The following is a 25,890-nucleotide window of genomic DNA, read 5'->3' as shown; positions in this document are numbered from 1 at the left end:
TGATATTACTAATATCTAATAAATATGTGTAAGAGCATAAACATGAACAAGGACTTATTGAAGCACCTGCTCTCGTTTTCATAGCTGTTATACTTTTACATGTCTTTTTTTGCGGCTGATCAAAAAAGTTTGACTTTCATTGTAAACGTTTTATGCAGTGGACAGTTTTGACAAAAAAGCAAATGTTCTGTATATCCGAAGAGTTGTTGATCTTATCCATAATATGAGAATAAAGGAAAATAGTAAAAAGGAAAAACACATGTTTATGCTGTGGTATGGCATGCTTTTTGTTTAAGTGCGCTGTCTTTCTCTGACTGTTTGCAGATGTGTTTTTACCTTGAATTACAACACTCTCCAGTCATTTGAATTCTTGAAACCAGTGACAGGATGCTGTGTAGTGTATCTGAGGGTTACGACCCAGTCTTTCACCATAGATTTTCTTTAAAATGGAGATATTTTTGCTGTATAAACCCGCAGTTTGTCATCAGCTGAGAAATATGTCTTATTAATTATATGCATGAAATAGCTCAAGTAGTGTGTTACTTGATGTGTTGAATGTTTTTCCTTTATATGATAAATGATACCACAACAGTGTGGCTTTCCCTATGTGGTGTTAATTCTAGTATACATGATTTATTTCTTCTGAACAATATAGACATTTTGAAAGAGTCACTAGAGATTGCTATATATGAATAATTGTGCTGCATATAAAAACGCCAGTAACAAAAGTGTTTTTGTTCGCAGATCCTTCCAGATCAGCTGGTTCTGCTTTTGGATTTGCTGCTGCAGGAAAATACTTTATGCGCCAAAACACTGCAATGCCTAAAGACAACCTACAGCCTGCAGGAACAAGACGCAGAGGTAAGAACAAATGCCTAGTGCCAGATATGAACCCCAAAACCAGGTGTTTGGTTGGCCAAAAAATACACGGCAGACTGTTTGTGGTCAAATGTAATCACTGTTCAGCAGAGGCGTTAAAAAGTCTAACAGCAAACATATGGGAAGTACACTTTTCCATGCAATCATTTGTAGATCTGTCTAGGTGCGTGCAAAGGTTTATTGTATCCAAAACTGTATTTCAACTGTATGCAGACCTTGGTGCATCTTGGCTCGTTCTAAACATAAGGGTGGATTTGAGCTTGGACACTCCCAACCCACTCAAGCTAGTTTTGATTGCACTGCTAACTATGGCTGTGGATCAGTGTAACTTAATGTGTTCTGTAACTTTTATAGGCTATTTTTTTCTGAATTTTCTTTGCCTTTTGGTTACATGTGAAAGAATAGTAATAATAAACCAAGAGCAGCTTACTGTTACCTGAGGATGTAGCCTACTATTACCAGTATGACTCCACTTGTTCTATGCTCTATAAACTAGGATAAATGAGGAAAATGTGCATTTGCCTTTTATTTGCCTTTTTAACTTAAAAACTGCAGGATTTAGATGATCATATTTCAGTAGTTTTAATCTGTTTGAGTTCTCTGTTTTAAGGTATTGCTGAAATGGCATTTAAAAGCTAACGTGATAACATTTGATCCTTTTGGAATAGAAGGATTTTTGCTGTTGCAGTTTTGAAATGATGCACATTGTAGTCAGGTGATTCTACCATTGATCATCCACCCATAGATGCATTTGTGATGCAGAAATGATGTCCAGTGCAAACTACAGAGGAAAGGGGTAGTTGCTTGACAGTTTAATCGCTGTTCTGGTATTTTGCTCTTAAAAAAAGTTAAACAGTACCCAATTTGCAGGTAATCTTGCCACTTTGCCAGGTGAAATGATATGCTCACTGAAATGTACTTTATGTTATCAATTCACCTAGTTTCTGCAGAGTTTACTATCAGTCCTACATGCTTCCAGAGTATTCATGCCCCAACTACCTGTCTGTAAATGGGCCAATAAGCTCCGGTCATAATGATGACATTTATTCAACATTTAAATTAAAATAACTTAATACATCCAAATAAGTGTATCTATGTCAGGGTTATGCAAACTTCAGCCCTCCAGCTGCTGGGAAACTCTGATCTTGCCTCTGCCTCTGGCAGTCATACTTTTGACTGTCAGAGTCTTGGAATGCCTTATGGAACTTGTAGTACAACACCTGGAGGGCTGAAGTTTGCATAACCCAGAACTATGTCATACTGACAATATGCATCTATATGAACTTAACCTACATCATCAATGTAATACACAATTGCCTAATAATTTGTTCACTCAGTAACAATGAGAGGAAGACCTACACTCCACAGCAGAGCAAGGGACACTTACTGCCAGTAACCTGTAGTGGTTAATCTGATCTTAAATCATCATTTTTAATACAGGAACATAATGGTATTTTTGAATGGCTCATTCGAGTTAGATACCCACAAAATAATTTATTGTATTTACACTGTGTAGAGATAAGAGAAAAAAAGTAGAAAAGCTGGGAAAAAAGGACACATAGGGGGTTATTTACGAAAGGAAAATCCACTTTGCACTGAAAGTGCACTTGGAAGTGCAGTTTCTGTAGATCCGAGGGGGACATGCAAGGAAAATATAAAAAAGCATTTTAGCTTGCACATTGATTGGGTGATAAAATCAGCAGAGGTTCCCATCATTTCAGATCTACCCCTCAGATTTACAGCAACTGCACTTCCAAGTGCACTTGCAGTGTATTTGTAGTGCAAAGTGGATTTGCCTTTTGTAAATAACCCCCATAGTATTGCAACCCTTTTTAATTGGTATTGTATTATCCAAATTAAAACACTAAAGATTATGAAAGCACATATTTTAATGTAACCTTGTCATAGCAGGTACTATAAGACGCCTACTTTTCTCTTTACCAAACTCCCTCACTGCTGGGATCTGTCGGTGGAGCCTCTAAAATTGTAATGGAAGTATCAATCTTCTATAAAAGTTGAAAGTCTTAAGTAAACTTCCTTGCGGTCCATGTGACAGCAAAGGCTTATTTATTTATTTTATTTATTTATTTCAGGTACTTCTATAGCGCCGTCAATTTACGCAGCGCTTTACATATATATTGTACATTCACATCAGTCCCTACCCTCAAGGAGCTTACAATCTAAGGTCCCTAACTCACATTCATACATACTAGGGACAATTTAGACAGGATCCAATTAACCTAATAGCATGTCTTTGGAGTGTGGGAGGAAACCGGAGTACCCGGAGGAAACCCACACAGGCACAGGGAGAACATACAAACTCCAGGCAGGTAGTGTCCTGGTTGGGATTCGAACCAGTGGCCCTTCTTACTGCTAGGCGAGAGTGCTACCCACTACACCACTGTGCCGCCCAAAGGCTTGGTGATTGGCTGCTCAGACTATACATTGTGGGAGCCGCACATGCTCACATACCTAAATATTTGCAGGGGCTGTAAAGGTAGATCTCAGCAGTGGGGGAGCAAGGTAGAGCACACAAATGTTAATATCAATACATTCATATTTAATTCATTACTTCTTGTACTTTCTTCACACCGTAAATTACATTTTCATGAAAAGACCGTTAATAGGGGCTTCAATCACCCCTTGCATTAGAATATAAGAGGCACTATTAAATTAAAATTTGCTGTGTAATTATTTTTAATAACATAAAAAACAGGACTTTTACAAATTCATCCTTTTTTGTGCAAGTCTGAGAATCGTTCAGAACTGGTTCTTCTCAGAATTGAACAATACAGTGAGCACAGTTGTGATCCGTTCTGATTATTGTTGCCTGGAAACTAGTTTGCCATCAGCTCATAATATCGTTTTCAATATTTTGATGAGTTGTAGTGATTTGTGCTGCAAATTCGGGGTGCTTTTTTAAGATGCCAATGTGCTATTGAAGCCTGATAATGAGTAGTGATTTTATTTTGTTTTTATCAACTACTTCCTCATGATACAATTGTTAAGTGATAATCCACACAGGCATGTACTAAAGCTGCATTTCTTTTTACCATGCTGACCTTACTTCACACTAATGTAATGGTCCATTTTGTTAGAATCTCATTATAGTCTTCAGACATTTGCTCTCATATAATACATATAGCCTTGTTTTGTCATATACATCTATTGCACACTATATCATGCACATTACTATTGTGCACTATTGCTAATAGTACATTACATCTTCTACTACCTCAGAGGTATCTCTGACCTACATAACTCCATAAATCTTCCAAATGGAAAGGGTAAAAAATAGATAGTTCTCTTTGTGTCAGCGTATGTGATTAAGTGTCATACAGGGCTATTAAGCCTAAAATCATATTGTTTTATATCAACGATAAGTACGCTATCTTTAAGTACATCCTAAGTGTATTTGTCAATAAAATGAAGAGCATTTCCAGGCAACAAGTCGATCCAGTTAGTGAATATCCAGGAAACACTGCAGCTGTGCTAAATTCTACCCATTGTACCTATTTATTGGTTCTATTTAACCCCTAATTGCCAAATTTTACAGGGCTCCTCCCATGTATATTTGCTAGATCTGCTTGCGTGTGTGCTGTTTAATATGCTTTGTCTCTGCTTGCTGTACCTCCAATTGGATTCAGAAGTTTAAGGTTGATTTAAACCTGATTGGAGCTTGTGATCATTTTGATACATCAGACTTTCTGTATGACAGACAGCAAGTAGCCTGTAGAGGTTGTGTTTGGAAATAGTTGTCCTGGAAGTAGGCGGTAGGGTTTCCAAAATCACTTGATGCTAGACGAAGGGTAATAAACTGGCCTAGTACCCTACTCCATGTATGCATTTTAGTGATAAATGTTTCATTTTTACATTTTGTTTTGAACTATGGAGATTTTTGATCACTTCCTGTCGTGACAGGAAGCACTGGAAAAATTTCCCTAAGGGGCGCAAACAAAAATATATTTTTAGTACAGTAGTGAAAGGATAGAACTTATAACATTATTTTTTATTGCCATCCCTGGCAAGTGGCACAGGTGCAGCGCCCAGCCCCGCTACCTGCATTCTGCTAAAATCTATAACAGGCTGAATCATGCTGTGTATGGATGCTGTACTGAGTAGTACATGCGTTCAGGGCCATATGCGTTCAGGGATGAATGCCTGGAACGCAGATATGTGTTATCGTTGGCTAAATACCTGGTGATGCAATTCTTTCACAAATAATTTTTAATAAGTGTTTTACAAATTGAAGTTTGTCATGAAAAATGAAGACTGAAAATGTTACTGTTGTACAAGCAAAATGTCCCAGCTCAGTTAGTAATACAAGAAAACCTAGCACTGTAATTGATAGACTGTGCACTTTGTAAGTGAAGTTGCACTCATTTTGCCTAGAGCTTAGTAAATGTGGTAAAGCTCTGCTAATTTCCATCATCCAATCATGTGCAAGCAAAAATGTTTTTTTTTTTTTTTCCTTTCACTTAATTGGGTATTTTTTACATAGTGAAGCTTTACCAAATTTACATTTACTTAGGAAAGTGAGTGTAACTGCAGTTGCAAATTCCAGTCTATTTACTTTAGTAAATCAACCTCATTGTCTAGAAATTATTTAAACACTCCAATCAAATAAGCTCATTATTAGATATGATGGTCTATGTAAGCACCACTTCTACATTTTGGGGTTGATTTAATAAAACTGGAGAGTGCAAAATCTGGTGCAGCTGTGTATGGTAGCCAAACCGCTTCTAACTTCAGCTTGTTCAATTAAACTTTGATAAAAAAAAGCCTTGAAGCTGATTGGTTTCTATGCACAGCTGCACCTGGTTTTGCACTTTCCAGTTTTAGTAAACCAACCCATTTGTGTATAGTAATTTTTGAACACATTATTGAACTATTGACTATAATCTGGCTGAAGCTAGTTTTGTGTGATTTGTTAAGGCCTGTAGGTAGCTAAATAGGAAAATAGTCCTTTAGTTGGATAATATTTTGTCAGGGGAACCAATGAGATATCTGACCAAGTGACATTTAATAAATTCATATACTTTGTCCAGTGTATACCTAGCTTGTGATTTTGGCTTATGGATGGTGTTTTATTGTTTATTGTTAATTTAGCATTGGAAAATGTTAGAACTGTACCCAAAACTAGGTTTTGCATGGAACCATTATAGTACACAGAGGGTCCCAAAGATAGTGTCTGCAGATTTTCAGAATCTTAGATAGGGAGTCTTTACATGTTGTCTCTGCTTCTTCTCTTAAATTACACTTCCAGTTTAAGCACGTAGCTAGTACAAGTTAATACTGGATATGTAAAAGAAAAGTGTTGTAATGATTTCTGCACCCGTGCTTCATGTGTTACCCTAGTCTCTATTAGTCTCTGTTGTCGTGTTATCACACATCAAAAGAGCATGCTAGAAACTGTATACCCCAATTAAACCACACATGGGGTTTTCATTGCACATAGTAGTGATTTTGATTTTTTAATTTGGAGACTTTCAGTATAGTTTGGTTGCGTACAAAATGTTTGTGCTTGTAGAAAAAAAAAAGAGTTCTAGATTTCATATATTTGGTGTTATGAAGTACACAGCAGGGCAAAGTCATTCTCCTAGGGGTGGAATAGGAAACAGACTGTTGCTTATCAGACTATGAATTTTCTTATTTTAGATAGATGGGAAAAGCTAGTGCCTTAAAATGCAGCAAGTGCTGCTGGGTAGTAACAAGATAAGCATGAGTTAAGAGCCCTGACTGAGAAAGAAGAACAAATAAGGCAAAGACAGGCTTTCCAGTAACGACTTTGGAATTCACATGTATTCACAGACAAACTGTTCAGGGCTTTTTTTTTTTTTTTTTTTATTCAGTTTTAAAAATGTGGATATTTCTTTTTCATTCCATAACCAATGTAATTGAAATGGTATTTGGCAAAGGAGATATTCCATGGCTTTGATAAAGCATTTGTTATGTGTCATGAATGGTATTTTCTTTCATTTAGAATAGGAGATATACATCAGTGGCATAGGAACAGGTGTTAGAGGCTCAGCAGTCAGAAATGGTGATGCTGTCATTGTTCTGCCCATGATGACCTCACTTTGTCTCCACTGCTGTCTGTAAAATTGCACTTGTGCCTCTGATATACAATAAACTTCTGCAAATAAAAACCAATAACAATTGGGAGCACAAAAACAATCTGTGAGAAAAGTTGGATATGCAAGGTACTTATTGTGTAATGAATCATGTACCTTGCTAGTATTTGTGCTTAGAGGGACAGTCTAATTAGCTGTAATCATTTATCAAGGTGAGGCTTTGTTCACACTGGCCAGATATTAACTGGCTATTAAACTGCTGTAGGCAGTATGCATTTGTGTTGCCTAGAACAATGCTGGGTCATTCAGGGTCAATGTTTGATATTTATGTTCTGATTTTTTTTTTTCAAACTAATCCTATAAGGTTTTGCAAGCATTACATACACCTTACAGACATGATGTAAAAGTGCCCTTTATTTTTAAAGGTGTGGCGACTCAACATGGTTTTTAATGAGATTACTTTGTTTTCAGTTATTTCAGACTTAACAGTTATTTTAAAGCCTAACTCTTGGCAACTAAAACATTTAGGCCTAGGGGAGCAAAAAAAAAGAAAGTTGACTTACCCCATCCTCTGCTCCTCCATGCAGCTAGATCAGTTCCCACAGCTTCTACTACACACTCCTGCAGTCTAGGATCCTGACATCATCAAAGTAAAGCATGGTCCATAGCTCTGCACTTGGGCATGTTGACACCATGTGAAAGTCCACCACCACAGCATAGGATAATGCTATCTGCCAGGATAACAGAGGAACAGGTAACTAAAAGGATTTCTTCAAAACTAGCTGTCTCCCTTGATCTCCCACTGGGACTATTGTAACATTGTATCTTTGTGGCTGCACAAAAAGTGAGAAGCAGCAGTAGGTGTGGATCTGTGTGGGTCAGCACACAGTCAAACACATAAGGAGTTTTTTGCACAGCAGTTTTTACCTGATTGTGCCCTCTACAGCAGTGGTCATCAACCCTGTCCTCAGGGCCCACTAACAGGCCAGGTTTGCAAGATAACTGAAATACATCACAGGTGATATCATTTGCTTCTCAGTGATTGCAGTATTCTAGTCTGCATCTCCCCAACGTAATACTTAAAACCTGGCCTGTTAGTGGGCCCTGAGGACAGGGTTGATGACCACTGCTCTACAGGAAAGCCTGTGCCGATGATCTTTGGGCTTGTGTTGATGGCATTAGTTGGACGTCAGTTTGAGAATCTTTGGAGGTCATTCAGAATTCATTGACCGGTGAATTTGACCTGCAGTTGACCTCCTGCTGACCCGCATTAGGGTTCGTTCACAAATACTACAGTGACTGGTCTTTTTCTACAGTGGATCAACACCAGTCACCATTCACACTGGGGCAGGCGTCAGCTAAAAGCGCCCGCAAAGGGACGCTGCCATTGATTTCAATGGGCAGGGACGCTTTAGGAGCGGTGCATACACCGCTCTTAAAGTGCCTCATAGATGCGGCTTGCAGGACTTTTTTTTAGCGTCCTGCCAGCGCACCGCTCCAGTGTGAAAGCACTCGGACTTTCACACTGGAGTGACAGGAGAGGCGCTTTACAGGCACTTTACAAGCGCTATTTTTAGCGCTATAGGGTCTGTAAAGCACCTCACTGTGAAAGTAGCCTAAAGGAACTTAATTTATAGTTTGCATAGATGACCAAAAAAAGAGAATCATTCTACACGTTCATTCTATCAGTCTATATAGACATACCAAATAATGACCCTGAAAACACTACATGTAGTAGAGAATAATCATCCAATATCTTTGGATAAGCTGTGTACTGGTCATATGAAATATCTTTCAGGGCCTTTATCAAAAACTTTTCAGGTACCTTAAAGCAGTTGAAAAGGCTTTTTTTTTTTTAAATTGGAATAATAAATATTTTATACTTACCTGCTCTGTGCAATGGTATTGCACAGAGCAGTCCCTTACTGCCTCTTGTGGGTGTGCCCCCATAGCAAGCCATGTGCTATGGGGCACACTCCTGAGCCGGGCTGTGGGCATCAATAGACACAGCATGGCTCGGCCATTCGCTGCTCTCAGACACACTGCTGGATCGAGATCAGGCTCAGATAAGTATTTAGAGGGGGCGGGGAGCTAATCACAAAAGGTTTCTTTACCCTAATGCAGATAATGCCTTCACAAACACTTTAATGAATTCCCTGGTTTGTCTAATAAAGCACAGTGATATGACATAGTTCAGCATCCTACCTGTATATATGATGAGAATTAATTCTTATAGGTAATATTTTGAAATCTGCTTGGATACTTTAGATTACTACACTTTGCCCATAATCGTTGTTTACATGCCTTTACTGAATAAACTCAAATGCGTGTCAGTTGAGTCCACATAATCTGCATGAATGATCTTTTGCTTCAAATTGCCACCTTGACAGGCAGAGTAAATAGCAGATGTTGCAAATTCTATACATTTATACATAGCACCGAGATGCCACAGGTTTACATAACAAGAAAACTTACAATCTTTACAAATGAAACTGGTTCCCACTCTTCACAGTTCAGCACACACGTCACTGATGTAATAGTGTGCTGATGTGGACACATAGGAATGTGTTTGTTTAAGTAACTAGGTATTTTCACTCCCTTTTCTACGGGATCTTTTCTTTTTTGAAAACTTTTCATATGCCCTAATACTTAAAAAGGGTGGAAGAACAAATATAGCTGAGTAAAGAAGAGTTGTAACAAAATATCCTTATAGGGCAATAGAGATTTGTCTCCTTTTATTCCAGCCTTTTTGACATTGTTTATACACATTAACAGTTGCCAGACTGTTATTTTTAATTAGTATGCAAACATACTTTCACTATATATAGTAATTAGAATGTATTTTAATCGTGCCTGGATACCAGTGAAATGTCAGATCTATAACAGGGAAGAGAGAGGCTGGAAAGGGAGCAATACTGCTGGAGAGATCCCATGCTAGTGTATCAGGCAAGTAAAGAGAAGCTTGCATGTCACTTCTTTTTCATTAACGACACAAAAACTGACCATCCGACTCTGTTATTTTTAACACAAAGAAAAAAAAAAAAGAAAAGATCTGTCTAACTGTCAATAAAGTATATATATTCCCCAACGAATAGCACTCTGTGACCTTTGCAAAGGGCATATCTCTGGCTTTCATCTTATCAGACAAGGTGATATCAAGGACTGTGCTGATTTTTTCCAGAGCGGAGATAACATTGTTTGCTGTGCGGTAGCTGTAAGTGGCAGACCTATTACCCTACCTACCTATCCATCTCCCTATGTCCTTTTGGAAAACTGAGATTTTAAATGTAATATAACAGGTCCAGTTTTGTCAGGGGAAGGGGCCACAAAACCTATATCACACTTTGATTTAAAGGAGCTGGAACCAGCTTTTAATGTTTTTTAGCAACATGTCCTAAATACCTTTGGAGGAGTCATGTGAGTCAATGTAAAGCTTGTCTAGCATTTTCAATTGAGAAGCTCTTGAGAATCAAGCAGAAAATTACAGGAAACTATAATGATTTTCAGTTAATTTTCAATTCAACATGCAACCCGCCTTTTGGTTAATATTGGAAACAGGTTGCCCAGCATGTGTTAAAGTAAAAATGCAGCTTTTGCTGAAACACTTTCATCCTCTCCTGTCTTCTTCTGGGCTGAATGATGTCCGGTATCATCCAGTCCATTTTCTGTGAGCTGATGCTGTCATGGATACCCTTCTTTGGGGGGCTTACAGTACACTTGTATGAACCATGTTCACACATTATTATGTGAGCCCCATTTTGTGCAGTAGTAAAAACTGCCAATGCCAGAGGAGAAGAGGAAGGACCTCAGACATCACGTCACAGGCCAAAAAAATTGCTGGATTTAAGTATAAAGTGAATTAAAAAAAAAAAAATAGGTTGGGAAACACAAAGATTGAGTTGAGCTTTAAAGACGGACTTTAGATAGATAGTTTAACCACTTCAGCCCCGGAGGATTTTACCCCCTCCTGACCAGAGCACTTTTTGCGATTCGGCACTGCGTTGCTTTAACTGACAATTGCGCGATCGTGCAAGGTTGTACCCAAACAAAATTGACATCCTTTTTTGGCACAAATAGAGCTTTCTTTTGGTGGTATTTAATCGCCTCTGCGGTTTTTATTTTTTACGCTATAAACAAAAAAGCGAGTGACAATTTTGAAAAAAAAGCAATATTTTTTTACCTTTTGCTATAATAAATATCCCCTAAAAATATATAAAAAACTATTTTTTTTCCTCAGTTTAGGCCGATATGTATTCTTCTACATATTTTTGGTAAAAAAAATCACAATAAGCGTATATTGATTGGTTTGCGCAAAATTTATAGCATCTACAAAATAGGGGATAGTTTTATGGCATTTTTATTTTTTATTTTTTTTTATTAGTAATGGCGGCGATCTGCAATTTTTTTAGGGACTGTGAGATTATGGCGGACACATCGGACATTTTTGACATTATTTTGGGACCATTGTCATATATACAGCGATTAATGCTATAAAAATGCATTGATTACTGTGTAAATGACACTGGCAGTAAAGGGGTTAACCACTAGGGGGCAGTGAAGGGGTTAAGTGTGTCCTAGGGAGTGATTCTAACTGTTAGGGGGCTGGACTTCAACACACCGGACAGTGATCACAGCTCTCGATGAGAGAGAGCTGTGATCTCTGTCTTGTCACTAGGCAGAACGAGGAAATGCTTTGTTTACAAAGACATCTCCCCATTCTTCCACTCCACGACACGATCGCAGGCACCGAGTTCGCGGGAACCGCGGTCACGGAGACTGTGGCAGGCGCGCGCCTGCGACACCACTTCTTAAAAGGAACATACCTGTACGCCCTTTTGCCTACCAGCGCCATTCTGTCGACGTACATCGGAGTGCGCTGGTCGGCAAGTGGTTAAAAAAAACTGATAAAATAAATATAAGAAAGTTGTTTTACCTGCCAAAAGATTCATATTTCTGTTAATGCTGCTAGCATTAGTAAATATATAGGAAGGCATAATATTATGATAACTTGTTTTAAACTTTTATTTTTTACCAGTTGCTTCCTGGTTCCAGGCCTAGGCAAAAAAAATGTCATACATCCCAAGAGTCCTCATAAGCATTTTTTTTTCATCTGCAGGAGAGGCTTTCTCAGCTAAGCACACCCTCCTGCCTACATCTCTGAGCTAAGGGCAGAAGGAAGTAATGCTACATGAATCATCTGCCCTTACTCAAGATGGCTGTAACTAGAAATCCTAGTGGGGGTGGGGGGTCAATGTGATTTCTTAAAATAAAGTATGGAGACATGGATGGATGGGTGAGTTTGGGTCTTATAAACATTTGACTGTTTATCTGATATCATTGGGCACCTGTAAAGCTGGCCATGCATTGTAGAATTGTCCTATTCATTTTCTTTTAGTTTTACCTTCAACTATGTAGTGCAAGGTCCTGCCAGATTACATACAAATTGAAAGTGTTTGTTTAAGTTTAACCTCATATTATATGGTTTTTGTAAATCTAAAGGAATATTGTACAAGAAAATTGTATAATGTATGGCCAGCTTTAGTGTGTGCTGGGGATGTTGGAGAATTGCAGTTAAGCAACTGTGACCTTCCTTTCACCACATATGGCTACTTTTCTTCACTGTGTCGATGAGATCTATTATATTGTGCTATCTGCTAGATTGGGCCAGTTGCCGTATGGTACCATGCGCATCATTTTCAGGCTTAAAACAGTCATTGAAGCCAAATGTTGTTAATTGAAATGACACTATCTTTAAATTACTCAGACTGTAGAACTATAGTGGAAAGACAGGGCTTTTATGTTCAGGTAGGCTCATTTATTGTTGATAATTCTATTATGGTACTTTCAGTCTGCACACTAATGTTGTTATTCATAATGGATGGATTGAAGTGCTCTGCTTCCAATGATGTAATTCAGATATTGCATCTACTTTGGTTGATCCTGAAGCAACTGCAGCTTTAATAAGAACCTCATGAGATCCTTCAAAGGCCTATAATGTCAGTTTGTAAAGAGCACAATATCACTGGTAGCTAGCAATTTTTTATTTTATTTTTGTTTCTTTATAAAAGAATTGAACATTGTCTTTTTTTTTTTTTGTTCTGTATAAAAGAATTGAACATTGTTGTTATATTTGTTATGAGTGTCCAAAGCTGAACAAACCCTTTTGATTTTGATCTTCCTTAATATACGAATATAGTTAATAAAATACTTGTGGTTTTTGAGCTGCTTTAAATTCCCACAAAAGGTCAGAATGTAGGAGCCAGACATACAACATGTTTTAAAATATGATAGCCAAGGCCTGCTAAAGGAAATTACTGGTTATACACGCAATTCACACAATTTTCACAATTTATTATAAACCCTTCAGTAGTTTCCTGGTGTGGAAAGACATTGAGACAAGAACACATTGTGCAGGAAGTTTTGCAATGCAGTGCTATTTAGATTATCAGTGATACACCCTGGTCTGTACTTTTATTTATCTTTTATTTATCTTGCCTAAATATTTCACAAGCATAGAAATGTACCTAGACTTAAAAAATAACAAAATAGATTATAATCCATAACACCACACAAAAGACGTTTATGTACACTAGAGCCAGGGTTTTCACCTTTGATCTGGGACCAAAATTGGGGTTTTATCATTTATTTTTTTAGGTCCCAGATCATAAATGTTGAAATGTCATAATTCATTTTTAGTTGGAAACCTTATATTTTGGGGACACCAAAACAGTGTTGCAGGGTCATTGACACTTTAAATATTGTCTTGGCAAAAGGTTGCTCACTTGTGTTCTGAAAACCATTGTTATTAGCAAGGGAAGTGAGAGGAAATCTCTCTACCGGGGTCTCAGAGAGAAGAATCCTGGCAGAGGTTCACACTTTGCTAGCGTCAACAATAGGGATCCAGGCTCATGGTAGTCTGACCTTTTGTTAAAGGAGATGTGTTTGCTTTACAGCGATGTATGTGAGAGCCCCCAAGAAAGGTATTTGCCAAATAAACTACTATCTTAAAGCAGAAACAGCAGAAATCACAGCACTTTTTCTTACATAGTATCAGTATATTTATCAGAATATGTATTTCACAAAATACATAACACACATTGGTTTAGCCTACATCTTAGACCAGCACAGATTTATACCACTAAACGTCTGATGTTCAATGATCATTTATTCCTGGTATTTGTATTAAATTGATGGACTATTGCAATTGATTTGATGTCATCATTGCTTAGGACCATTTCACACATAATGGTATAACTGCATTATGCACATTTTTCTGAATTTTATGTGTATGTATCTAGACATTTTTTCATTCATTCATTAGGCTAAGGGAGAAACATTATGGATTTTCAATCATGCAAATGCAATAAAATTACAAAATACAAAACTGCTTGACACATATTTTTTGTGAACTCACCATTGATTTAAAAAGGTCTTCTTGACTTGTGTAAATGCATCAATATACACAAAGGCCTTCATTTTAAAACTGTAGCACATACATGGACTAGCCACATAGGAATCAGTGGGACTCCTACTTGTATTCATTTTATTGCAGGACAATGGACAAGTGTAAACAGATTCACTTTACACAGACCTGGGTGCTTTTCAGACACTGTATTCTGTGTTTGTGGTTCATCCATTGCTGAGAAAAAAGTAAACAGGTATAAGAGGCTGAGAAAATGGAGATAACACTATGGTGTAAACACTGTTGTTTTTCCCATTGTGCCCTTCATTGTTTCACAAAATGAAAAATAAACCTTGGTTGGTCAACATGGCAACAACTCAGTTTTTGTTCCTGTTTTCTTTCTCTAGTTTGCTTTTGTTTTAAAAAGAGTTTCTTACTGTCAGACACCAAGCATATGGTTCCTAAAAGTACAACCCCAGTTCCAATAAAGTTGGGATGCTGTGTAAATTTACAAAAAAAGAGGTAGTAACAAGGAAGAGCAGGAAAAACATTTTGAATCGAATTAGGGTAATTGGCACAAGTCAGTAACGTGATTGGGTATAAAAAGAGAATCTTAGATAATCATAATGTCTCAGAAGCAAATATGGGCAGAGGTTCACCAATCTGTGAAAAGCTGCATCTAAAAATTGTCAACCTATTTCAAAATAATGTTCCTCAGTGTAAAATTGCAAAGACTTTAAATATATTTTAATCTACATAATATCATCAAAAGTTTCTGAGAATCGGGAGAAATCTCTGTGCGTAAGGGACAAGGCTGAAACTCAATATTGGATGCCTGTGATCTTCGGGCCATCAGACATCAGTTTATTAAAAACAGGCATGATTCTGTGATGGACACCACTGCATGGGCTCAGGAATACATCCAAAAATCACTGTCTGTGAACACAGTTTGCTGTGCCATCAAAAAATGCAAGGTAAAGCTCTATCATGCAAAGAAGAAGCCATATCTGAACATGATCCAGAAATATTGCCATCTTCCCTGGGTCAAAGCTCATTTAAAATGGTCTGTTGCAAAGTGGAAAACTGTTCTGTGGTCAGACAGACTGAAATTTGACGTTCTTTTTGGCAATCAAGAGGAGAGGGACCTTCCGGCTTGTCCCATATTTTTTTGAGACGTGTTCCTGCTATCAATTTTTTTTTTTTTATATAAATGGTGCATTTTCTCAGTTTAAATATTTGATATGTTTTCCATTTTCTGTTGTGAATAAAATATGGGTTTATGATTTACAGAGTCACAACTTTTTTGGAAATGTAGGCATATGCTAATTCAGTGTGTTCCAGCAAACAGGCCTCTCCTCACCATTCTAGGCTAATGTTCTGGGTGTACTATGGATTGGCGGCAAAGGATATTTTTAACTGATATTAACTCTTGAGTTTATTGTGCGCCCTTCCTTTTGAGTAGAAATTATCCTGCACATTCAGGCAAACCAAGCATCTCAGGCTTGATTCACACCTATGCATTTTTAGTGCTTTTTGCATTTTGCAGTTTTGCTCTACAGAACATGTTCCATAGGAAACCATGTTAAATGGGCTGTAGTGCAAATCTGCAAAATGCAAAAAGCACTTAAAATGCATAGGTGTGAATCAAGCCTAAGAGTTTAGGCCTGATTAACACCTATGCATTTTTTAATGCTTTTTGCATTTTGCAGATTTGCGCTACAGTCCATTTAACATGGTTTCCTATGGAACACGTTCTTTAGTGCAAATCTGCAAAAAGCACTAAGGCTCGATTCACACCTATGCATGTTGCTTTTGAGCATTTTTGGAGTTTTTTTTGTCATTCTTGCCACGTTTTTGAGCAGCGTTTTTGTAGCGTTTTTACAGCGTTTTTGCCGCGTTTTGCGTTTTTTTTTTTTTTTTTTTTTACATTTTAGAAAAAAAAAAAAAAAAAAAAAAACGCTGTAAAAACGCTGCAAAAACTGTGCACTTGCGTTTTTGATGCTTGTCCATTGAATTCCATTACATGCAAAACGCTGCATTTTGCATGAAAAAAAGTCCCTGACCCTTTCCAAAAATGCAGAGAAACAAAAAGGCATTGATGTGAACATGTTCCATAGGAACCCATGTTAAAAAATTCCCATGCATTTCTGCAAAATGCATAAAAAAACACGCTAGTGTGAATCGAGCCTTAGGCTCGATTCACACCTATGCATGTTGCTTTTGAGCGTTTTTGGAGTTTTTTTTTGTCATGCTTGCCACGTTTTTGAGCAGCGTTTTTACAGCGTTTTTGCTGCGTTTTTGCCACGTTTTGCTTTTTTTTTTTTTTTTTTTTACAGTTTTTTTTTTACAGTCTTAAAAAAAAATAAAAAAAAAAACAAAAAAAGAAAAAAGCCAAAAACGCATCAAAAACGCTGTAAAAACGCTGCAAAAACGGTGCACTTGCGTTTTTGATGCTGGTCCATTGAATTCTATTACATGCAAAACGCTGCATTTTGCATGAAAAAAAGTCCCTGACCCTTTCCAAAAAGGCAGAGGTTCAAAAAGGCATTGATGTGAACATGTTCCATAGGAACCCATGTTAAAAAATTCCCATGCATTTCTGCAAAATGCATAAAAAAAAATGCGCTAGTGTGAATCGAGCCTTAGGCTCGATTCACATCTATGCATGTTGCTTTTGAGCGTTTCTGAAGTGCTTTTTGCGGTGCTTGCCGCGTTTTTGAACATGTGTTTTTGCCGCGTTTTGCGTTTGTTTTTTTTGTTTTTTTTTTTACACTGTGGTGTAAAAAAGAAAAAAAAAAACAGCAAATCGTGGCAAAAACGCGGTACTTGCGTTTTGGATGCAGGTCTATTACATGCAAAACGCTGTATTTTGCATGAAAAAAAGTCCCCGACCCTTTCCAAAAACACAGAGGCACAAAAATGTATTGATGTAAACATGTTCCATAGGAACCCATGTTAAAAAATTTCCATGCATTTCTGCAAAATGCAAAATGCATCAAAAAACGCATTAGTGTGAATCAGGCCTTAAAGAGTGATCAGTTAAAAAATGTTCCTGCTGTCAAGCTAAGCAATATAAAAAGTGTTGAAAAAACTTAAATTTAGTACTATTTTATAGTACAACTGTAAGTAAATATGCCTGTACACAATATAACATTGGCTCAATAGTTGTTTTTTCAATTATTACCTCTGTTTATATAATTAATAAAATAAAATAAGTGTTTCTAATAAAACTGGGCATTGTACATATCACTGGGCATGTACAGTTATGTTTTATTCATATAAATAGCCAACAGTTTTGGGGTTTTTATCATCACCTTCCTAGCATGTCTTGTAAATAATTATAATTGTATCCGTTTAGTTAGTCTGCTGCCTTCTATAACCAGTTTATTGCATTTTCTATATTTAATAGGCTCTTATTTAAGAAAGACTAACGTGTACAAGTTAAAATGAGAGCATACGGTTCTCAGTCTCACTGTGTATGTATTCCAAGCCTGCTGGAGGGCAGTGTACAATGTATACCAGACTACACGCCGTAAACAATAGTGTGGGTGTAACGGAGCCATGCACACAAATACCCCATTGTACTCATAGTCCGCCAATAAAAAATAGCTGCACTATAAAACGATGGCATTGTATTTCACAGCTGTAATTTATAAGCACTCATAAACCCATACAAAAATGGCATTTGAAAGAAAGTTGTTCTTTTCATCAAACAAACCTTTGTGTTGCACTTTATCTGAGTAAGAAATAACAGTGCAGCAGATCACAGCTTATTGTATTTATTCTATCTATTATTCTGTATCTCTCCTTTGTTGGAGAAGTGATTGTTTTTTTCCACGTGATTATTTATTTAAGTGAGCCCAAACTTCTTTAATTCTCTTTGCTCTTCCGTGGTGAGTGATGCTTCTAGCTTAGTTTGTTTTACACCTAGTACAACCAGAGAAAATGTACATCATATTAGCTGTCTCTAAATGGATCTGAAGAAAAGCACTTTTTTTTTTTTTTTAGCGCAGAATGGCCGGAGGTTGGAACCCTTGTCTGTTTTTTTTTTATTGCTGTCTGTGTCTTTGTTAGAAAGATTGACCCTCTCTTTTTGCCCTGTCCCTGGAAAAGAAGATAATGGGAACTCCAAAATTTTCCAATGGAGACATCTGTTTTGGTGACAGAGAACATTGCTCTTACTATAGAGAAATTTCACCTCACTTGTTGTGTCTACAAGACAGGAAGTGAAGAAATCTCCCAGTGGGAAGCCTAGCAGGAGATTTTAACCAGTCTCTATTCTGTCCAAATAAAAAAAATGGCTTTGTATATATTTTAAAAGGCAGTAAGACCTCATGCGCAATGTGTGAACAGCTTTCTCCTGGCAAGAGAAAAGCAGCATCAAAAACGCGCCTAAAGCCCCCTTTTTGTAACGGGTTTAGGCGCGGCAAACCTGGGTGGTAATTCATTTTGTTGGCCAAAATAATAATTTATCCTGACAATTGAAATTAATTAATGCTCAAATGCTTTTTGCGCCTATCTTTTACACGTGTGTATACGTGCTTAGGCACGCCAATCGTTTTTTTGTTTTGTTTTGTGTGTGTGTGCTATGTTCACACCAGATCGTGGTGTTTCACTGGGTTCCAGAGATGTGTGATATTATGCAACATGTTTGCATAATATCACACATCTCTGGATGACCTTGCATGACACTGCACAGCAAACATTGTCCACTGCACTGCCATCTTATGACATAAATGAGGTGTCCCTTTGTGCAGTTCACATAAAGTTCCACAAAAAAATCCTGAAGCGTAGTGTAAGAGATAGCATGAACGGGCCCTTATCTCTTGACACCACTGATGAGATTTTCTTCACTTCCTTCTCCTGTGTTTCCATACAAGAAATGGGTGTGGTGTTCACCAGGACAGGAGGGCTTAGACAGCAATAAAAGCATTGTCATACTTTTTAACATTTCCCCACTGCAGAGCGGAGACAGACCCAGTCCTGTTCTCTTCTATGTGGAAATCAGGTTAAAACGGACCACCTGTACGTTTTCATCCCATCTGATCCGCCAGATGAATGGGAAATAGGACCACTATCCATCTGCATTTGGCGGACAGTATCCGAACAGATAGCAGCGAATGTCAGCGGACATGTCACTGCTGACATCCGCTTCTCCATAGGAGTGAATGGAAGGTCCAATCGGGAAAAACTGACAGGTGGACCTGATCAGACAGCCCGTGTGAAAGGGGCTTAATTCTTCCACACTCTATGCAAAACAAAATAGCAAGTATAGTTTTGGCTGGAGTTGGACTTTAATTCCAGCTTCATAGATAGCTGCTTTCTATTGTAGCTGTTAAAATGTGTGTAACTTTATATTTCTCTTATATGCTCCCTTTTGGTCTGTTAAATATACCATTGAAAGTGTTTTAATAGTAATCTGTTTGACAAGCGTAAAAAATAGCTGTTCATCCAGCCAGAAATCTTGTGATCTGATTACTCCCTGTGCTTTGTGCCTGTGGACTCTTATCAGTTAAAATTGGTCCTTAAAATTTTGGACCACAATACACCTTCACTGTTATGGAGAAGAAAGGGAGGTGTAATGTAACCCTAACACACTCCCTATCCTAGAGTGACAATTCTGCTCATTGGCGTTATCGCCTGGGGCAGGAAGTGTGTTAATGGCAGGATTACTGGGTTAAAAGTGTAAAAATAAAGAAAATGCATGCATCCACCATATCATAGATACTCTTTAGATACTCCTTAAGTTCTACTCTTGGGGCTTTGCTCTCTATACATAGTTCATCTCATCTAATCTTTTCTGTTAAGTTCCTGCCCTTTTTGGAGTCCAGCAGTCACAGCTGTCTACCACAATAGGAACGGTTGCAGGCAATATGTTTGATGTGGTTTACATTCATCAGAAAACCATGGGAGCTGCGTTTCAACATACTGCTTAGTGTAGGTTAAAATACTATTCAAGCTGCATTTAGAGCAAGGCACTGTGTTTATCTTAAAGCATAAGTTCACCTTAAAAATAAATAATAAATGAATGCACATTTTTTGCAGGTAAAAATATGTGCATTTACTTTTTTTTTCTTTGTAGGAGCCAGGAAAGCATTGCATCCACAATCAGCAAATCGCAGATGCAAAGCAGGGCTCCCACAGACTGTCAGTGTAAGCTGTATACCTCATACTGGCAGGCAGTTACACACTGACAGGAAGAATCAATGAACTACCTAGAGCGCTCAACAGTATCCCTGATAGTCCATTGAGAATTACAAGTCATCAAAGCTGTTGGTACTTACATGGTTACATAGTAGGTGAGGTTGAAAAAATACATAAGTCCATCAAGTCCAACCTATATGTGTGATTATATGTCTGTATTACATTGTATATCCCTGTATGTTGTGGTCGTTCAGGTGCCTATCTAATAGTTTTTTGAAACTATCGATGCTCTCCACTGAAACCACTGCCTGTGGAAGGGAATTCCACATCCTTGCCGCTCTTACAGTAAAGAACCCTCTACGCAGTCTAAGGTTAAACCTCTTTTCTTCTAATCTTAATGAGTGGCCATGTGTCTTATTAAACTACCTTCCATGGAAATGTTTTATCCCTATTGTGGGGCCACCAATATGGTATTTGTAAATTAAAATCATATCCCCTCTCAAGCGTCTCTTCTCCAGAGAGAATAAGTTCAGTGCTCATAACCTTTCTTCATAACTATTATCCTCCAGACCCTTTATTAGCTTTGTTGCCCTTCTCTGTACTCGCTCCATTTCCAGTACATCCTTCCTGAGGACTGGTGCCCAGAACTGGACAGCATACTCCAGATGAGGCCGGACCAGAGTCTTGTAGAGTGGGAGAATTATCACTTTATCTCTGGAGTTAATCCCCTTTTTAATGCATGCCAATATTCTGTTTGCTTTGTTAGCAGCAGCTTGGCATTGCATGCCTTTGCTCAGCCTATCATCTTCTAGGACCCCCAGGTCCTTTTCCGTCCTTGATTTCGCCAGAGGTTCTCCCCTAGTGAGTAGATTGCATTCATATTTTTGCCATCCAAATGCATTTACCTGTACTTGTAGTTCATTCATTCACAGAACGGCCGCACTCTTTTCAAATAGTGACAGCAGGTATGGGGAGAAGATCCCGGGCCCGCTGTTACAAGTACGGGGGGAAATCAGGGAGCAGCTGCAGGAGCAGAAACGTGTTACATGTTCCACCCTAAAAACAGGCGGAACATGTAACATGTTCCCAAAGTTGAACCTATCCTTTAACTACTAGCCTGTAATATCCTTTTATTACCGTGCAATTTTTCCATTTTCTGTGTTGTGATAGTTTGACTGACAATTACATAGTCATGCAATAATGTACCCAAATTAATTTTATATAATTTTTTTTTGAGACCAAAAGAGCTTTCTATTGGTTGTTTTTAACCACTTCCCATCCAGGTCAATTCTGACATTTCTCTCCTACATGTAAAATTCACCATTTTTTTGCTAGAAAATTACATAGAACCCCCAAACATTATATATATTTTTTTTGCAAAGACCCTAAAAAAACCAATGGCGGTCGTTGCAACTTTTTATCTCGTACGGTATTTGCGCAGCAATTTTTCGAAAACTTTTTTGGGAAAAAAAAATGCTTTAAAATTTTTTACTGGTTACATGTTTTGAGTTACAGAGGAGGTCTAGGGCTAGAATTATTGCTCTCGCTCTAACACTTGCGGCGATACTTCACATGTGTGGTTTGAACATCGTTTTCATATGTGGGGACAGGGGCGCTTGAATTTTTTTTTTTTTAATTGTTAATTTTACTTTTCTTTTTTTAGTTTGACACTTTTTAAAAAAAAATGTTTTGATCACTTTTATTTCTATTACAATGTATAAAGTAAACATCCCTTGTAATAGGAATATGGCAGGATTGGTCCTCTTTACAGTGAGATATGGGGTCAATAAGACCCCACATATCACCTCTAGGCTGGGAAGCCTGAAATAAAAAAAAAAAATAAACGTTCTCGGCTCCCCAGCCGAGGCGGCGCCATTTGTTTGAATGCAGAGGCCAGGCGTGATGTCATAACATAGCACCCGGCCTCCGAACGATCATAGAGACTTCTGCGACCATCTGGTCCGCCGGAAATTTCTATGATCACCATCCGGGGCCGGCGGATCCTGTCTCCATTGCCTCTACCGACTCACTGCTTCCATCGGTGAGTCGGTAGAAGCACCGGAGGGCGACGGGAGGGGGGTTTTCCCCTCTCGCCGCACGTAAGAATGATCAAGCGGTGGAACAGCTGCTATGATCGTTCTTATGGTGTAGGGAATCGCCGGCTGAAGAAGCCGATATCTGAATGATGCCTGTAGCCGCAGGCATCATTCAGATATACCCGCTCAAATTCCATGACGTCATGTGACGTACCTTGGGTGGGAAGTAGTTTATAACCACTGTTTTTTTTTGCTTTTTTTCGGGGGGGGGTGACAGGTGTATGCAGATAGCAGTGGATACTCAGCTTATACAAAGTAATGACAGGCTGTTAGCAGATGTCACTTTTCATATGTATCCATACACCAAGTGTGGTTACCTGTGGTTAGGAACGGACATCCGAGCCTGGATGCAGTTAGATCCTGAGGAGTTGCAGGCAGCCACTGTAACCCCCAGGCTTAGAAAGACTATTTCGGCTCTTGGTGAGCATTGTCAGCCTAAAAATGGAAGTTGTAGCCTGTAGCTTCTACTAGTGCTGCCACTAGTCTAGGGTTCTTGAGAGTCCCTAAGACCACTAAATGGTTTCCCATACGCATGGTATTTCCAGATGCTCTGTATGCTGACTAGAAAACTCCTGATAAACTGTTTACACCTTCCAAACATTTTGCAGTCCAGTACTTATCTAAGGAGGCCGTTATTAAGAAATGGGCTGTGCCTGTAGTTGAGCTGGCAGTGACCTGTCTTACTAAAGCTCTGATTATCCCTGTAAATTATCCAGTATTTAAGGATCCTTTAGATAAAAAGCTGGGGACGCTATCCAAAATCTTGTATGGCTTTGCATTGCAACCTGCCATGGCCCTTAGTTAGTCTGTCAAACATTAGGTGAATTGACTACACTTATCCTCCAGATTCAACAATAAATTTGTAAACTTTGTCTCCAGGTCCAGAGACCCTCAGTGTAAGCAGTGAATGTTCTGGTGGCTACATGGGATCAGTACAAACTGATAAAAGGCCATTTACTTCCCTGAAACTCCTTCCTCATTTGCTCTACAGGATCAAGATAGAGGGCATTCTTGTGATAGCTCCAGACTGGCCTAGGCAAATATGGTTTTCTGATCTGATCACCCATGAGCTTTTTGAAACCAACAGAATTATTTGTCCCAATGATTGGTTTACTATCGTGCTTCCTGGTTACTGGCTTAAACTGCATTAGTGTGGAAGCCCAGGACTTCTCTAAATCAATTATCCCTACGATTTTAAAAGTCCATTTTCTTCAAGGTTTTTCATCCTGGAAAATGTTCCATGAGATGAATTCTGAGTTTTTTACACTCAGGCCTGTATCAGGCTCAACTACTATTAAGGGTCAGATCTCAGCACATGTGATCTTGTTCCAAAGACTAATAGTCACTCATTATTTTAAGAACCTTATGCAGGGTGTTTCTTGCGTGTCTCTCCTGTGTGCTCTACTGTGTCTCCATGGGATTTGATTTTGGCTCGCTAGGCTCTTAAAAAATTTCCCTTTTAGACATATAAGGGATTTTTCACTTTCCCTGCTCATGCACAAGGTTGTTTTCCTTGTCGCCATCAATTCTCAACAGTGCAGATGTCTGAACTGGCAGTTTTGTCCTGTAAAGAACCTTTTGTGTTCCTGTACAAAGACATGATGGTACTAGGGCCTACAGCCTCCTTCCTCTCCAAGGTGATTTCAACCTGTCACCTTAACCAGAACTTTGTGCTTCCACCGCTCTCTGTAAATCCAGTACATCAGGACACTTCTCTCTATTGTTTAGATGTTTGTCTGTGCATGTTTACCTCTCAGCCACTGCCTGCATTGAAAAGACTGTCTTCTTTGTCATCTTTGATGGTCCTTCTAAAAGGGAAACAACTTCTCATTCCATTATTTTTCAGTGGCTTGGTCAAATCAATATTCAAGCTTATTGTCTTAAGCATTAGGTTCCATGTTATACTTTGAAGTTATACTTTCAAGGCACCCTCTACTAGATTTGCGAGTGCTTCCTTGGGCTGTTTAGCATTGAACAACAGTTTCCCAGGTTTTTAAGGCCGCCACCTGGCCTTCTGTTTACAGGCTTCTTTTACCAGGTTGATAGTCAGGCCTCTTGTGATTCCAGCCTTGGCCATAAGGGCCTTCATGACAGCTCTTTGAATTGCAGGCTATCTCCAGTTTGTTTATAGTTGGGCCTGTTAGTGTTGCCCACACCTCAGTTGGACTACTTTTGGAGGGTTTAAATGTGTCGGAATCCTGTGTCCCTCAGTAAACAAAGTGAAACCAGGATTATTGTACTGACCTTAAAATCCTTTTATTGGAATGCATTGTGGGACATAGGTCAGCTCTCTGTGTTCGTGGTTCCATTCTCAGCACTGTTTTGCTACAAAACTAAGGTATGCTGGGAATGGGAGGATTTATAGCAGACTGGTCACTGTTTTCTTTGTTTGCCAGTGTCCAATCCTTCTAAAGGTGGCAGTATAATTTCAATGTCTCTGAATCATGTGTCCTTCAATGAAATCCAAGGAAAGGTTTGTATTGTGAGTACAAAAATCCTTTTTTATTTCAGTGTCCTTTGCTGTAGTTTATAATTTTCCACGTCATTGGATATTCAAAGTAAAAATAGCATTGCCCTATTAACTGAGCTATGAGAAAATATTAACTTTGATATTCTCTACTACTTTATTAAATTTATTCCTATGAAATTAGTTAGGAAAATATATGGAAGCACACTGCTCTGCTGTCTGTTTCAAATATTAGTTATTCAATAAATGAAGGTTGGATTCTCACTGTTGCAGTGCATTACCATGTGACTAATGCACCAAAAATGGTACATGCACTTTATTTTTAATTTAAAGAACACCACAAGACACATTAGCGTCTAAAGTAGCGGTCCAGTGTAATGCGGGTGTGTTGAAGTGCTATTATTCTGCATGGTATAGCAGTACACAAACACAGTTACCACAATGCAAACACAGTTACCACAATGCAAATGCATGAATCCAGCCCAAGTGGAACTATAGCCCTATAATTTATGTATCCCTATTACTGGTAACTTCCCCTACCTACTCACCTGGTCATTTGATTACTTTTTCCTAACCAACTCCCCAGGATTAAGATATTTTAGGTATGGAATTATCTTCAGTTGATTAGTTGGCTGACAATGACTGGAAGAACAAACCTAACAGTTCATGTACAATATGGATTTATAGTTTACCCAATCAAGCAACCTTGTGTAGAATTATTTGTATGATTATTAATAAGATTGGATGTAAATAGTGGAAGAAATCTACATGAAGGTAGAATAGAGTGAGCACTTACAAAGGTTAAGCATTGGCTTAAAGATTACATCA

At 38.3% G+C, this 25,890-nt stretch overlaps 1 protein-coding gene across 2 annotated transcripts in view; it reads left to right on the top strand.

Annotated features, from left to right (window-relative positions):
- Window positions 1-25,890, top strand: part of AOPEP (aminopeptidase O (putative)) — a 615,981-nt gene that overhangs the window by 546,768 nt on the left and 43,323 nt on the right. For both annotated transcript variants that reach the window (XM_073633214.1, XM_073633224.1), the window contains one exon: window positions 745-861. In XM_073633214.1, the coding sequence (XP_073489315.1) occupies window positions 745-861 (117 nt within the window). The remainder of the gene's footprint in view (window positions 1-744; window positions 862-25,890) is intronic.

This window comes from Aquarana catesbeiana, linkage group LG01 (genome assembly GCF_042186555.1).
Source record: "Aquarana catesbeiana isolate 2022-GZ linkage group LG01, ASM4218655v1, whole genome shotgun sequence".
Lineage (NCBI taxonomy): Eukaryota > Metazoa > Chordata > Amphibia > Anura > Ranidae > Aquarana > Aquarana catesbeiana.
This window is presented reverse-complemented; position numbering and strand designations above follow the sequence as displayed.